This window comes from Physeter macrocephalus, chromosome 7, assembly GCF_002837175.3.
Source record: "Physeter macrocephalus isolate SW-GA chromosome 7, ASM283717v5, whole genome shotgun sequence".
Taxonomy (NCBI): domain Eukaryota; kingdom Metazoa; phylum Chordata; class Mammalia; order Artiodactyla; family Physeteridae; genus Physeter; species Physeter macrocephalus.
Genome location: NC_041220.1, coordinates 101233195 through 101248431, shown reverse-complemented (window position 1 = coordinate 101248431; position 15237 = coordinate 101233195). Strand labels below are relative to the sequence as shown.

At 43.3% G+C, this 15237-nt stretch overlaps 1 protein-coding gene and 1 non-coding gene across 2 annotated transcripts in view; both read right to left on the bottom strand.

Annotated features, from left to right (window-relative positions):
- Nucleotides 1–15237, bottom strand: part of PROM1 (prominin 1) — a 117289-nt gene that overhangs the window by 15078 nt on the left and 86974 nt on the right. The window contains exons 12-15 of the mRNA XM_024119531.2: nt 12341–12500; nt 9597–9749; nt 3409–3532; nt 1713–1816 (exon numbers count right to left, since the gene is read on the bottom strand). Of these exons, the coding sequence (XP_023975299.1) occupies nt 1713–1816; nt 3409–3532; nt 9597–9749; nt 12341–12500 (541 nt within the window). The remainder of the gene's footprint in view (nt 1–1712; nt 1817–3408; nt 3533–9596; nt 9750–12340; nt 12501–15237) is intronic.
- Nucleotides 12071–12175, bottom strand: LOC112063803 (U6 spliceosomal RNA). The gene has a single exon (XR_002891187.1). It is a non-coding gene; the product is annotated as a U6 spliceosomal RNA (small nuclear RNA).

The window sequence follows — 15237 nt, the reverse complement described above, 5'->3', positions numbered from 1 at the left end:
ACCTAACTTGGCCTCACTTCTCTGTGTTTCTTTAAAATGTGACAAACGCTTCCTCGGCTGAGCTAAGCAGGGTGGCCTCACCTGATGCATATCCTTGCCACCCAGATGGCCACTTCCTGGGGCGCCTCTTCCTTGTGCAGCAGCCAAGGCCCTCCAGTCCCGAGGGATGCCTGGGAGAAGCAACTTTCCCACATCCCCAAGAGGTGTGATACTCCTCTCCAGGGAGCCCCAAGTAGGTTGGCATTGGAACAGAGAGTCTGATACACTAACCAACAGAGGTAAGACCAGAGAGTTCCACAGGAGCCAGAATCACAAAGAGTTGGCAGACCAGGCCAAGGAGCTCAGCCTCCTCCTCTGAGCCTAGGGATGGATTAACTGTGCACAGAAACTCCAATGAATTGAAAATGTCTACCGAGAACATGCTGTTGAGAAGGCTCCTGTGACCCTCTGGGCAAAGTAGAAGACCACAGTTGATGACCAATGTCTGCCATGGAGGCGAGGTGTGAGGAGGATTGACACCTGTGCTGCTAGTTTGCTGTCTCATTCGCTAGAGGTGATGGGGAGCTGGTGATACGCAGATTACTATTATCATCATCCCTATTGAAGCGACAGGAAGTGGAACTGCCCAAGATCACAAAGGCCCTGGTGGTAGAGCCAGGACTGGAGCCCAGGCAGCCTGACTGTACAGCCTGGATCTCCAGCTGCATTGCAATTAGCGTGTCTGAGATTGGGACCTGACAAAAGAAATGTTCACATATTGAGGTCTCGGGGAGTCATTCTGGCTTCTACATGATCTAACTCAAATTTTATGCTAACTAAAACAAGCTGTTTGTGGCCTGTCAAACACACACTGTACATCGGCTTTAATTGTGAAAGAAAAGGTGCATCGACCAGAAGTAAAGAATGTCCATGTTAAAAATAAAGATTAAATATCTCCCTCCCTGGGACATCTATGTTGGTACTCCTTCGATGATAAGACTCCCTTCCCAGGTGCCAAGGCCATAGTGATTCACTGTGTATATCCTGATCTGTTTTTTTTTTTTTGAAACCTTTAATGAATGTATCCCTGACTTGTTTAATGTTCTTTGTTCTGACAAGATATAAAACTATTCTGAAAGCCATGGTTCTCTGGAACAATTCCTCAGAGCTATCTGAGAGGCTGTCTCTGGGGCTACAGTCCTCAGTTTGGCTCAAATAAAACTCTTTTCTATTCCTATTATAGACTGTGTATTGATTTTTTTCTCCTTTTTTTTTTTTTTTTTTGCCACACCATGGCTTTCAGGGTCTTAGTTCCCTGACCAGGGATTAAACCTGGGCCCTGGCAGTGAAAGCGCCGAGCTCTAACCACTGAACATCCAGGGAATTCCCATGTTTATTGACTATTTCCATCAACAGACCCATCCAATGAATTCTTGTTATATGGCATTTACTTGGGACAGGGTGATTCTTAAACAAGAATGCATTTTAGGGTCACTGTTACCGGTGAATTCTAGTAATTAAGACAGGGCGGCTTGGGACAGCACCATGCTAAGGCCTAGAAGGCTTTCAGGGAAAGGATTATCTTTTTGGTCTTACTGCTAAGACCAGAGAACAGCTTACTTCTAAAACTGGAAAGTTGACCATTAAAATTAAAGACATGTTGAAAGCAAAATTCTCATTGTAAAAACACAACATTCTAAGTAGCAAAAAATGCATGATGCAATTATTTATACCTGTAAACTTGTTCAAAAGTGAGATGAATATCTGGTTTGTTAAATACCATGCCAGAGAGATAGTATTTCCAATCCGCATTTAGTAAATATGGCGTGTCCAAAACCTAGAACAGATTAAAAAACCTTTTTTTTAAAAGACAGTTTTACACTAACATACATGCATATAATAAAATGAATATTCTGTTCAATATACGGTATTTGAGGGATTTTTATATCATGATTTTCCTCATTGATTTTCAACTTAAAACTAGAAAATAATAGTGTGATTGGAATAAAGATATCGACCACTGGATAGCATCAGTAGGAATTATTGAGACTACTTTTTGGGGGGAACATTACATTTCAGTAAAATAAACACATTAGAAATGGGAGAAAAATAGATAATTTGATTCAGAATATCTAATAGAAAGCCATGAAGCAGTAGACCCAGATCTTCACTACTTCCCTCTAGACAAAAGGAATTACATCTGGCACAATCTTTGACTTCACATTATGTATATTTAAGGTGGGCTGATTGGTACATGACTGTATATACACTTACGGAGTGTAAATGGTTTCAAAATATCCTCTATTTTTTAAGAATTCCTCTTTAACAATTTAACACAGTACAAAAGACGATGAAGTCTGGTTTGATGTGTTATTATTATTTTTTATCAAGAGGCCAAATGGAGATAATTTGACAAACTGATGATCCCGATTTAATTTTCTTCAACCGAGTAATTAAAATACCACCACCACAAATGGTTTATTTTAGCAGTCATTCACCTGATTTTATAGCAGATTTGAGGTGAAAAATATATACAATAAAATAGGAAAACAAATATATTTTAAAAATCAGAATCTAGAGAAAAACACTGGAAAGCCAAAGTTAGAAGACAGACATGTAGATCAAAACTTCCTCATTAATTAGTGAAGCTAAACTTGCACCCGGTGCCCTAGGGGGTGAAGTAGTTGGTCTTAGATGGAGAAAGCGAAGCTTGAATTCAGTTCCCAACTACCTCGTCAGATTTCCACCAGGGACAACCCTCAGCTACGAGGTGTGTCATTTATCAGTCTCTTTCACTTCAAATTTATGACCCTCAAACCATCTGTGTGGGCAACTGTCATCTAGGAAGTTACGTGAAATGTTAGAAACCTCTTGAGGTATAGAAGGAACCTGGGAACTTATCCTCTGATGTTCTGCATTTGGGAACTACTGCTGAGGAGAAGTGTATTCTCCCCAAATATTACAATCAACATTGACAAGCAAGCCTTAATTCCTTGTACTGATTTCACTTACATTAAAAAAAAAAAAAAAAAAAAAAAAAAAGAATACAGATGACCCTTCAACAACATGGGTTTAAACTGCGAGGGCCCACTTATAAGTGGATTTTTTTCAGTAGTAAATACTACAGTACTGCACGGTCCAAGGTTGGTTGAATCCAAGAAAGGAGATATGGAGGAACCATGCATATGGAAGGCTGAATATAAATTGTATGCAGATTTTGAGTGCGTGAAGGGTCAGCGCCCCTAACTCCCTGTGGTTCAAGGGTCAACTGTACTGCCATATTTGTTTGCTCTGACAAATAGATGGAATCTCAACCTACTGAATACAAACCACCTGTTCATCTTTTTGCTCTCGAAGAAACCCACAAGAAAGGGGAAAATAAAAGTTTTGGCTCAAGCTCTTCATAATGGGCACAAAAACCATGTTTACCTGGAATAACATCTTGTTTTGGTAAGGTTCACAGACCAGTTTTTCCACATTTCCACCAACAACAAAGGTCAGAACCACGATGGTCATCAATAGCCAACAAAAGAAGAAACTGAATCCAACCCCGCTGGAAAAAAATAGAAATAAAGTTAATAATTCTACAAGGAATTATTCAATATTACCTACCAGTACTTACTCATTCTACCTATTCAATGTATAAAATGACCTGGAATCTTCAGCTTTCTGCAGGTTAAACGGGTCGGCCTACCGAGGGGCGCAGACAGGAAGTACCAGGTGCTTGTTTAGGGAACACTTAGGACTGAGTCCCTCGCCTGCTTGCAAGCCCAGCACGGTGGTTCAGACATGGGCTCTGGAGTCATTTGAGTGAACCAAGGCTTTCCAGTGAGGGAGGAGGTTGTAAGGCAGTGTCAATGAAAAAATGTTGCCTGCCATATCAGTAAACAAAGGATGTTGCAGCCATCAATCCATCACATTATATCTGCCCCATCAGTGAGCACTGAGGGAACTCGGGATAAAAACAGGATGCCCACCATCAAGTCATCAGCTGCTGCAGCCACCTTCCAACGGGGCACCCTGAGAGACTCAAGATGAGAAACCGCAGGATGCTGGCCCCAGATAGCTGAGGTGCAGGGCAAAGGAATGATTTCAGTGAGCCCAGACTCTTGCATCTTCCATACATAGAAAAGTGCTAAATTCCTTAACTTGGGATGTCTGGTTTTCTTTAATAACCGTCACCTTCTGATGTTCCTACCACCTGGTCTTTGTTGCAGAAACTCCTCTGTATCCGGGCTCCTCCCTTATCTCTATGGAGCAGTCCCTCAGAGCGATCTGAGAGGCTGCCTCCTGGGCTTAAGTCCTCAGTTTTGTCTGCCGAATAAAACGTAATTCTGAGCTTTCAGGTTGTGCATTTTTTTCAGTTGACAGTAGGAAATGTACTCTTGGGAGTCTGAAAGGGGCTGACATAGTTCTGCATCCAGAGAGATGGCAGAGAACGAGCAGTGAATGGCAGCTCGAGAGGCGGGTAGGGGCGAGCTGGGTGGGGCGTGGGGGATGCAGGGAGGGAAAGCTATTGAAGGCCTTTAAGCACCGGAGGAACACACCCCCATTTCTATCTGAAGAAAAGCCCTCTTGGCAGAGCGTTTAGGATGGAGGGACAGGTGCCCATGTGGAGAAGGATGCCACTAAGGAGGCTGCTTCTAGCCCCGGATGGTGGCCCGATGCAGCTGGCGGTGGTGGAGGGGAGCCATCGGATGAAAGAGGTGTGACCTGGGAGGCAGATGCAGCAGGACGTCGTGAAAACGTGCACTGGAGGTGAAGGAAAGGGAGGGCAAGGGGCACCAGGGCTTGTCAGCAGCAGGGACAGGGAGGGCAGAGAAGATCGGCTTCTGGTCACGTTGCCCGGGAGACATCTCGGAGGACATGCTGTGGAGGAGTCCACCAGGTGTTTGGAGCGCAGATGCCTGGGTTACAGACCTACTTTAGCGAGTCAGTGGCTTAGAAATGATGATTGATCCCTGGGGCTGGGGTTGGAGGGAGAAGCAGCCTAGGACTGGGCCTGGGGGACCTCACCGTTTGGAGAACAGGTGGTGGAGAGACAGTCAGCAAACGAGACCAAGATGAAGGGTCAGGGAGGTGGGAAGGAGACCATGAGGGTGTGAGGTCACTGATGGGGTATGAAGGAGTTTGCAGAAGGAGTGGCAGCTGTTCCAGTCACTGCTGTGAGGACACGGTCGAGAAGGACTCGAAGAAGTCCACTGTACTGGAGACATAGAAGTCACTGCTGACCTGAAAGTGGCAGGCAACGAAGTCACAGTGGTGTAGGCTGGGCAGGAGGTGGGAAAGCAGGAGACGGGCAGCAGGCACAGATCTTTATTTTGAGACGTCTGTGCAGAGAGTGGAGTTAGATGGAAGAAGGGGTGTTGGTAGGGGTTTTCTGTTTTGGTTTTTAAGGAGGGGAGAGAACAGAACATGTTTAAGTGTTGCGAAGAAAGTCTAGGAGAGGAGAAGAGAATGAAGACGCAGGAGAAAGAAGGGAGGCTTTGTTCCATCCTTGGGATGGTGGGTGGGGATGGGCTGAGAGCAGAGCGGGGGAGCCTAGATGGGAGAGACCCTTCTGCCTCTGGCTTCCCATGCGCGTGAGCACAGGTGCCTTCAGAGGTTTGGGGGTGGCAAGTATATGATGGCTTCTATTTTCTCCGTGAAGAGAAAGGTGAACCCATCAGCTAAGCTAAGAGAAGAGGAAAATAAGGAGGATGGATGTATCAGACTGGAAAGACCATCGCAGAATAAAGGAAGGGAGGGAGGGAGGAAAGAAGGAACCTGCAGGGCTGTGGAGGGTACATGTGAGGTGGGGAATCAAAATTCTGTAGGGATCCTAATGTGCGCTGCTGTATGACTTTTCTCTAGCAGTGCTCAGTGGCCCCGGTGGAGACACAGAGGGAGCAAACTCTTAAATCAGTCTAGATGGAATAGTCAAACCCTATACCATCGCTGGTGCACACCAGGAAGGACCCTAGGAAGTATGCAGGCTGATGCTCTCAATCACAACAGTGTTCCCAAAGGGCATGACTCCCCCCAGTGCAAATGCTGAAGGCATAATTAGAAACATCTGCATGGCTCCTCTGAAATAAATAGCAAGGTATGTTTCCTGGTGGGGCCCTAAGTCCCTTTGGACCTTCTCAGACCAACAGGGCTACTGCGTTAGGGAAAGTACGAAGAAGGGGAAGATGTGTGAAGAAGGGGAAGGTGTGTGAAGGCTCTGCCAGGCACCAGGGTTCTAACTGTGGGCATCAGAGGGTGTGTGTGTGTGTGTGTGTGTGTGTGTGTGTGTGTGTGTGTGTGAGTTACACAAATAATCAAAACCTCTGAGCGAACACTTCACTTCAAAACAACCCCACTACTCTAAAGAGCATGCTGTTAACATTTCCAGCCTTTGTTTTCTAAATATGCATGTATTAAGAGGGAGGAGATATGGGGATGTATGTATACGTATGCTGATTCACTTTGTTACACAGCAGAAACTAACACACTGTTGTAAAGCAATTATACTCCAGTAAAGATGTTAAAAAAAAAAAAAAATGTGTGTATTCAGGTCAAGAATAGGCATGCAATTGCCCAGGGCCTGTTTTTGTAAGATCAGTGGAACAAGAATGGCTGGTGTGCTTAACAGTGCTGTAAAGGAGGAGGAGGAGAACAACTAGAAGAAGAAAAAACAAGAACAAGAATGATAATACCCAACGAAGACTGTATGTGACCAGCAGAACCTAAAGTATTGATTATTTGGACCTTTATAGAAAAAGTTTGCCGACTCCTGATCCACACGGTTATAATAACACGTGCATAATTTTGTGGGCCCTTGTCGAACATCTTAGAAACTTTCGTCAGCCACCCAGGACAGCCAACCTCTCTATCCTTTCAGCGGTCACATAATCTACTCCAGCCTCCGAAGTGGCTGACATGTGTGCCACTTCGAATGCCTCACTATTACAACTAACACCGCAGAAACACGTCTCTGCTCAAAATGCTTTTCCCATAGTTTGGTCTACTGCCTCAAAATAAATTCCCTAAAATGGGAAGGACCTGCTATAGCCTGACAAACTGCTCTCTGAAATATCTATAACCACTGAAACTGCCACCAGCCGTATGTAATTTGCCCATGGCAACACGTGATCTTAGTTTTTCTTCAGAGGTCTCGATAATCTGGGCACTGTTTTCAAGAGCTAAAATTGGAAGTTTTATAATGGTCTTTGGTACAAGAGATTGCTTTCTGGTTGCCTTAATTAGGTCTCCTTATCTCTGGGGAAACCATCCATATCCCCCCGGCAGATGTACGTTCACCACTGCATCCCATTCAGCCCCTAAAATGCTCCCTGGACCCTCAGAAGACACAGGATAGGAGCCAGGACTCTCTGCTTCCCTCCTTCCAGGTCTTGCACTAGGATCCTCTTGGGAGGCAAGGATTCTTGTTTGGTTGTTAAAGAGACCATGCTCTTGATTAGATAACATCACCGTTTTTAAAGAGCAGGTGGTGTTTTGGTTGAAGCTGAACTAAATATACTCTTTCTCATTTCTCCAAGCAAGTAAACAATTATAAAGAAGAAACGGCATTCCTCTAGTTAGTCTGATTAGTCTATCCAGTTGTTTACCAGATGTCTCAAGAGAGAGATGGAGCATTCTGCTAAGCGTAGCAAAGCATGCCATGATGAGTGGTAGGCTTCAACAGTACAGAAATCTCAGTCTGCAGACCTCCCAAAATGCATCTGACAGCAACTTATAGTTACCAGCCTTTTCCCTACTGCTGAGATAAATCCTACAGCTCCTAAGCCATAGCTTTCCATGTGACTTTAACCCTTTAGAGAGATTCCTTAATCTGCAGAAGTGAGTGTTACAGCCAAACTGAAGTTGCTCTTAGCCTCCACCAATTTACTCATGACTCTCCTATTTTTAATTTTTTTTCTTTGAAGCTAGATATCACATTTTTTGGTTTCATCCCTAAAAGTGGAATAGAATTTTATGAAACTTGAACCTTTTCAGAGCAAGTTACGCCCTCCTTTCAAATAATTAAATAGATGTAATACATAAATGTATGTAATACATAGATGTAATATATAAATTCACCATCAAAACGCTGACAAAACAGCCAAGTGTCAGGATTATTAAATTCTGAACATTAAATTAATTTTCTGTCTGTAGCTGTGTACATTTAAACAAAAAGGCTGGGCACATATACTCTTCCTTGCTGGCTTAATTTCTTAAGTTTAGGTATGTAAGCAAATAGGCTTTTTCCATGTGTGGAGCTCTGTCCAATTTTGTCCAATTCTGGCAGACTCCCATGCCATTAGCTTTAAGGTTATTTTTAAAACTCCCTTAAAAAAACACACACACAAATGAACCTATCTACGAAACAGAAAGACTCACAGACATAGAGAACAGGCTCGTGGTTGCCAAGGGGGAGTTGGGGAGGGAGAGGGAGGGACTGGGAGGTTTGGGGTTAGTAGATGCAAATTACTACATTTAGAATGGATAAACAACAAGGTCCTATTGTATACATAGGGAACTATATTCAATATCCTGTGATAAAACCTAATGGAAAAGAATATAAAAAAAGAATGTATAAATGTGTATAACTGAGTCACTTTGCTGTACAGCAGAAATGAACACAAATTGTAAATTAACTATACTTCAATTAAAAAAAGAAACTCATGTGCCTGTATTAATGTTAATAAAGTGTACTATAGTGGAGCCTGAAGGTTTAAGGAAAAGGCCTTAGAATCACAGCTCATAAGCAGCATGATTATTATAGTGACCCAAAGTTTAAAAAAGCAAGTTAATGCATGTCACTAGTGACAGAAGCAAAGAAATGGCTGTGGTTTTGATTCTCTATTGCCCAAAGGACTTCTTCCAAATCTTTACACTCCCCTCAAGCCCCATCACACCCCTCGCCGCTGGTTCTCCACGAAGCTTATCGGAAAAGAGAATATCGAGTTGGAACTCACACAGATTCCCCTCTAGGGAGCATTTGAAGCTTTTACCCCTGGTTACTGGTTTACATTACTGGCTCCATCTCCAGTTCCACCCGGCTCATGCCCCCTCTGCTTTGTTATACCCTATAAAGGTTTTTGGGTTTTTTTTCCAAAAATATGAACTTGGATATGAATGTAATTGAAATGGGGATTAACTGCTCCAGTCCACTGCAGGCTCACCACTTGCTGGTACTTCACACCTGATCGCATCACTAATGTAGGCTACTTGTCTAACTCCAAGGGTGCCAGGTAGGCAACCTCTGTTCTAAATCAAGTTTCAGAGTGAACAGTGTCTGTCTGCCAGGTCAATATTCAGCAAGTATGGTGAATGAATGGATGGATGGATGGATAGATACATAGATATGGGGAAAAACAATGAGAATTAAGAAAGCAAACTGGAAATAATTTCCCTGATAGCTGCTTTAAAGAGCTATCAGCTTTTAAGCTTGTCAATCAAAGTGCAACCAATCTAGAGTTTCCTTTACTTTTCATGCTTAATGGAATTTCCCAGACCGACGAAAGTACAGTCACACCAGCCCGCCTACGTCACTGGAACCCAGACTGCTTGCCAGAGGTCACTGGGTCCCTGTCACACCAGAGTTACCTCCCTGCATCCCCCCCACACGGCAAGGAAGAGCCAACACTCACACCATGAGGAAGATGCCTCCAGTGTTTGAGACGCAGCCTCGTCTGGTTGGGGTGGCATTCTGGTCGTAGCCGTACGTGCCACACAACAAGCCCAGGCAATAAAAAATCACTATGAGGGCCAGTAAACAGCAGACAACCAAGGAACCCAGCCACCTGGTGGAGCAAACACAGTGTTAGCAAACGTAAGAGGTGACATCATCACAACACAAAAGCTGCTAGACCTGGGCTGGTGTGGTTGAAAAACCCTTGCCAATCAAATATCAGATTCCTCTGTTAATTCCTCAGAGGGTGAGATTGCTGTGGAAAGACCCCTTTTCACCCCTAGTCCTCCAATCCAACCAAGACGGTGTTTATCTTGGTTTCAAAGAGCTCTCAATAGTCATGGGATTGTCGTTTCTTTCCTTTGCTTTACCTCCACAGGGCCCAGAAGCAGGGCTGACTCAACCTCTCCAAGGCTACCGATAACCATGCCCCTTAAGGTTTGTAAGTTCTTTCAAGGTTCCTGAGGCTGTAAGTGCTTATTATAATGATGATGAGACATAGACAGATCATGATTAGACAACAGATAAGGAAATTGGGGTCTCCTTCCTCTGGTCTTTTATCTAAAATGTTTTGTGGTTGCAGGAATATTTGGGGGATGGGGAGTGAATTGTGTTCTTTACTGAGCCAGACACTCTCTATGTGTTGAGTGCATTGAATATTTTAGAATTCTAGGAGCATCCTAAATCAAACGCCTACAGAATGCAAGTCTCGATTTTGTAATGGTCCTGTGAGACGTTTCAGGAGAGTGGATCCTCAATTAGGTCTTACTGGCATTCCCGGAATGTACATCAAACTTTTCCAGCAACCCAGGAGCATTCAAGGGTAGAAATGCTTCCCAACCTTTAAAACACTATAAAACAAAGAATTTACTTATGCGACAAAAGCTGTCACTACAGTTTTTCATTCAACTAAGAACAAACTCGTGGAAAATAGTTAGCTAGTGGGACGCAGCAGCACAGCATAGGGAGATCAGCTCAGTGCTTTGTAACGACCTAGAGGGGAGGGATAGGGAGGGCAGGAGCGAGCCTCAAGAAGGAAGGCATATGGGGATATACGTATGCATAAGGTTGATTCACTTCGTTGTACAACAGAAATTAACACAGTATTGTGAAGCAGTTATACTCCAATAAAGATCTATAAAAAAAAAAACTCGATAATTATAATAACCACCTGCATCCATTCTGTGACATTTTGTTCCAGATACTGAGGACACAAAATTAAATAAGCCATGGAACCTGGCCTCAGAAATCCTTTACAGTTAATGCAAGCCTCATCTGCTTCATTAAATTTCTTTTTAAAATAAACTTATAGTCTCAGGGCAGGGGAAGGTGGAAGGAAAGGGGGAGCTGGTATGTAGACAGATCATTGTACCATTCTTTTCATCTGTGAAAGTCTGACCTCTGAGATTGTAAGTTCATTGGGAAAGGGTCTGTCTTATGTTTGTTCCGACACCTGCTGGGGTGGCCAAGCCACACAGTAAGAAATGGCATATTGATAATTAAGGGCATAGTCAGGTGGGAGTTGAAAAATCACTTCACCTCCCTGAGCCTCTAAGAAACAGGATTATAAACAGAACACAACTCAGGAGATTTTTCTGAGTAGTAAATAAGATGCCATGTGGACAGCACGTGGCAGGCACATTGTGACTCTTCCCTAAAGGCTAGCAATTATTGTTATTATTTTATTATTTATCTTGTGTCCTTGCATAATAAATAACCTGAACAGGAATGGGCGTGTCCAGAATCTCCGTGGGTTTCAGCAACAGGAATAGTTCTGGTGGGCGGTGGTGGGGCTGAGCCTTTCCGAGAGGAGAGCTCGTCTTACATCTCACGTGATCCTGGAAATGCCTCGAGTCTCTAAGTCCTGCCTTCCCCAGCGCTCTGGTCTGAGATCTATGTCCACCATCATCTCCCAAGGCCAAACCCTAACACTAGCATTTTTCTAAAGGGCAAAGAGCTGGGAACGACAGCAGCTTCACACAATTCACTGGTTTCAAGGATGCTCTTTCTGTAAGAACCAACCTCTACATATTTCTTTCATAAACCAACAAAAAGAAAAATATTATCCCAATGCCCTTGTTAATTCCTTTTAAGTTTGTTTTTTTTTTTTTGGTACGCGGGCCTCTCACTGTTGTGGCCTCTCCCGTTGCGGAGCACAGGCTCCGGACGCGCAGGCTCAGCGGCCATGGCTCACGGGCCCAGCCGCTACGCGGCCTGTGGGATCTTCCCGGACCGGGGCACGAACCCGTGTCCCCTGCCCCGGCAGGCGGACTCTCAACCACTGCGCCACCAGGGAAGCCCTCCTTTTAAGTTTTAAAATCCTGTTATACGTCTTAGATAATTATAACCAAGATTTCGGAAGCCACGGATGACATCAAAATTGCAAATAATTGACTATTTGGCTCAAGAACTTTCAGTCCTCAATTAAAAAAAAACTATATGGAATGCTTCATGAATTTGCATGTCATCCTTTTGCAGCAGCCATGCTAGTCTTCTTGGTATAGTTACAATTTTAGTATACATGCTGCCAAAGTGAACTCTTCAATTTTTTTAATGAACATAAACTAGAGTGAATACATATCACATTATGGCCTCTTTGTACAATTTGCTCTCATAAGAGTATCCTGGTTATATTGTCAAATTTTTATCCTGTTCCATAGCAAATTTCACTCTTTAGTGTACCAGCTCAAAGGAGGCACTCACCTGTACGAATCATATTCTTCCAAAGTGGGTAAATGGCGGTGGATGTAATTTTCAGTGTCATTAAGGTAACGAATGAAATTTGACAGCTTATCCTGAATAGGAATATTTTTGCTTATATTTTTGATATCAGAACCAACGGAATCCAACGTCATTTTGACATCTGAAAACAGAGATGCCTCAGTTATGCATTTTCAAACCTAGAGGAGACGAGAAACTTTGTCTCGGAACTCAAGTGAAAAGCTTGAACTGCTTTTAGTTTTTCCCATGTTATGTATGTGTTTACAATATGAAAAGGTTCTACAACAAGCATAAATGTAGCTAAGCCCATCAAAAAGCAATTACTTAACAAAAGAGCAAGCTATGAGAGCTACATGACATGGTGCTGAAATCAAGCCAGAGTTTTCTTCTACTTATTTCACTAAAAAAAGAAAAAAATGGATCAGGTGATTAAAAGGTACTGTGTGCCAGACCAGGCACTTTTATAAATGTTAACCCATTTCTTATTCCCATTTCACTAACAGTGATGCTGAGGCCCATAGGGGTTAAATCACTTGTCCATATGTCTCTTTTTCAGAGAGCATTAGAAATGGGATGAAAACTCGGGTTTATCTAACTGTAAAGCGTCTGTTAAATGATTTCGCAAAAATAACTTAATAATATAACAATTCTTCCATCTACGAAATGGTAGGAACACAGTAATTCTCCAGGACCAATTTTTTGAACAAGTGACCCCAGGTGACACTTTTGTTAAAATTTTATTTGACTCATACAAATTGAGACTTGTTAAAGCACATCTGTGTCTCTTACATGCAAAAAGCAATAGTATTCCCAGCAGTCAAATAGTTTCTATTAATATCTACCCTAATCTGTCAGAGAGGAGGTAAGTTCCAGTTTTCTGGACAGTGTCTGACCATCATGGCAGGTCCTGGGATCAAAGCCACCAGGGGTGGGAGCTGTCACGTGGTCCAACACTCACACCTGATCTGAAGGTGGCCTTATCCACTGTGATTCTTGACAGGGACATACCAAAAACATACTAATCGGTCCAAGGTCCACTGATCCTGAAAGGCGGATAAATGTCTCTGCAGCAGCAGAAACAAGATTGGCAGGGCTCACAATTCGATCCCAGGGCTCCCAGAGAACTTAGGGGAGGTGGTAGCCTCGTCCAAAAGGAAATTACATAACAATGGTGGGAATTTTTTTTCAAAGCCTGTGGTTCACATGGAGAGCTCATAGGAGGAGAGCTCACAGTGGCTCGATGTCTCCTCCAAACGGCTGGTGTGCCACAAGACCCCAGAACCCTCCACAAGGTAACTCTGCAGGTCTCTTTTTTAACCTTGGGAATTCTGGGGGTTTGAGAGATGTGGTATGTAGACGTCCCCTCTCCTATGCACAGTTTCCTCAACTCAGGATCGGGCCCCTTCTGGTTCTCAGGCTGTGCTGCCCTCCTACACTCCACAGTCTTGGTGGGTCTGTAAGGGGCTGGTGCCTTCTTCAGGCCTCCGTTTGGATGTCGCTTCCTCCAGGAAGCCTTCTGCTACCTCTCCCCACCTCGGATCCCTTGCACACACCTCACCAGGTTCCCAGAGGGTGATAAAGGGCATCTGTATCCACACCCAGCTGAAGGGTAGGCAGGGGTCGTGCCTTCTTTATCTACCATCCCCAGAGGCCAGCAGTGCCTGGCACACAGCAGGCACTCAAAATATGTGTGCAGGGTAGGACCTAATGCCCAAAACATGGGAGCTAAGGGTTATTGGTTTTGGAAAGACATAAAAACCAGCGCTTAGTCTTCAGTCTGATGGAGTGGCACTTGCTCAGATTCAGGAAAACTCTGGCTCGTGTTTATGTGATGACAGTGTGTACACCCGGCCTCGCTCACGCGAACTGCAAGCCTCACTTGGCCAGACTTACAAGGGAGGGCTGCACGTATTGGCAGAAGAGGTCCAGAAAGGGGAAACAAGAAAAGTAAACACAGAGATTAGTAAGCAGGTGGCTATCAGATGTACAGCGTGGGTTAGCCCTCAGATGCTAGCATAGGAAAGCGTGAACTCTGTTTTGAGTATCTTAATATTTTAAATCAGAAGGGAACCCACAAAACATCCAAAGCACTATGTAGTAGGATAAAATCCTTTTTACCCAAAGTCTTAATGGGTTGAAAGAACAATATTAGGGGGGAAAAAAATCAAATACCTCTAACACAACATTTTAAAACCACTTAGTCAACAGATAAAACGAAGCCCTGAGATGATTTAAAAAGAAGAGACAGAGAGAAGATGGTCTTACATAGCTTCAGAGATGTCCTCCCTTAGCAAACAACCCAGGTTTCTTCCCATTCCTGCATAAAGAACTGTTTATACTGCATTCTTTCTCTGTACATTCACTCCAGATACCATAACCTGAATTCAATGTGATTCGGTCATTTGAGACCAGTGGAACTCTCAACTGACAGACCTCAGTTCTGTCTCTCCAAAATTGTTAGCAAGCTTAAGACCCTAAAGTAGCATTACATCAGCCTCCAAGGCAGATGAACATTTTCCTAAAGAGACAAAGTAAGCCCCTAGATAAAGTATTCTTTTTAAAAAATCAATTTTAAGTTCGTTTAGAAAATAAAATAAATTCACAGTGAAAACAATCAAAATGTGACCTTCCAAATCATAAACTATGGCTGTTGTCAGCTCTGATAGCTCCTGATGAAGGCTGTCATCACAGTGTGGCCCTCAGCCCTGAAGCTTCCAGCCACAGGAGGATGGTAGTCAGCATTTAATAGGATTATTATTTTTTTAAATCGACATCAGTTGGTGAAGGTAGCACAATTGAAATATTCATTTAGTTTTTAAGGTTTTAGTGAGAGAATATATATATATATATATATATATATATATATATATATTTTTTTT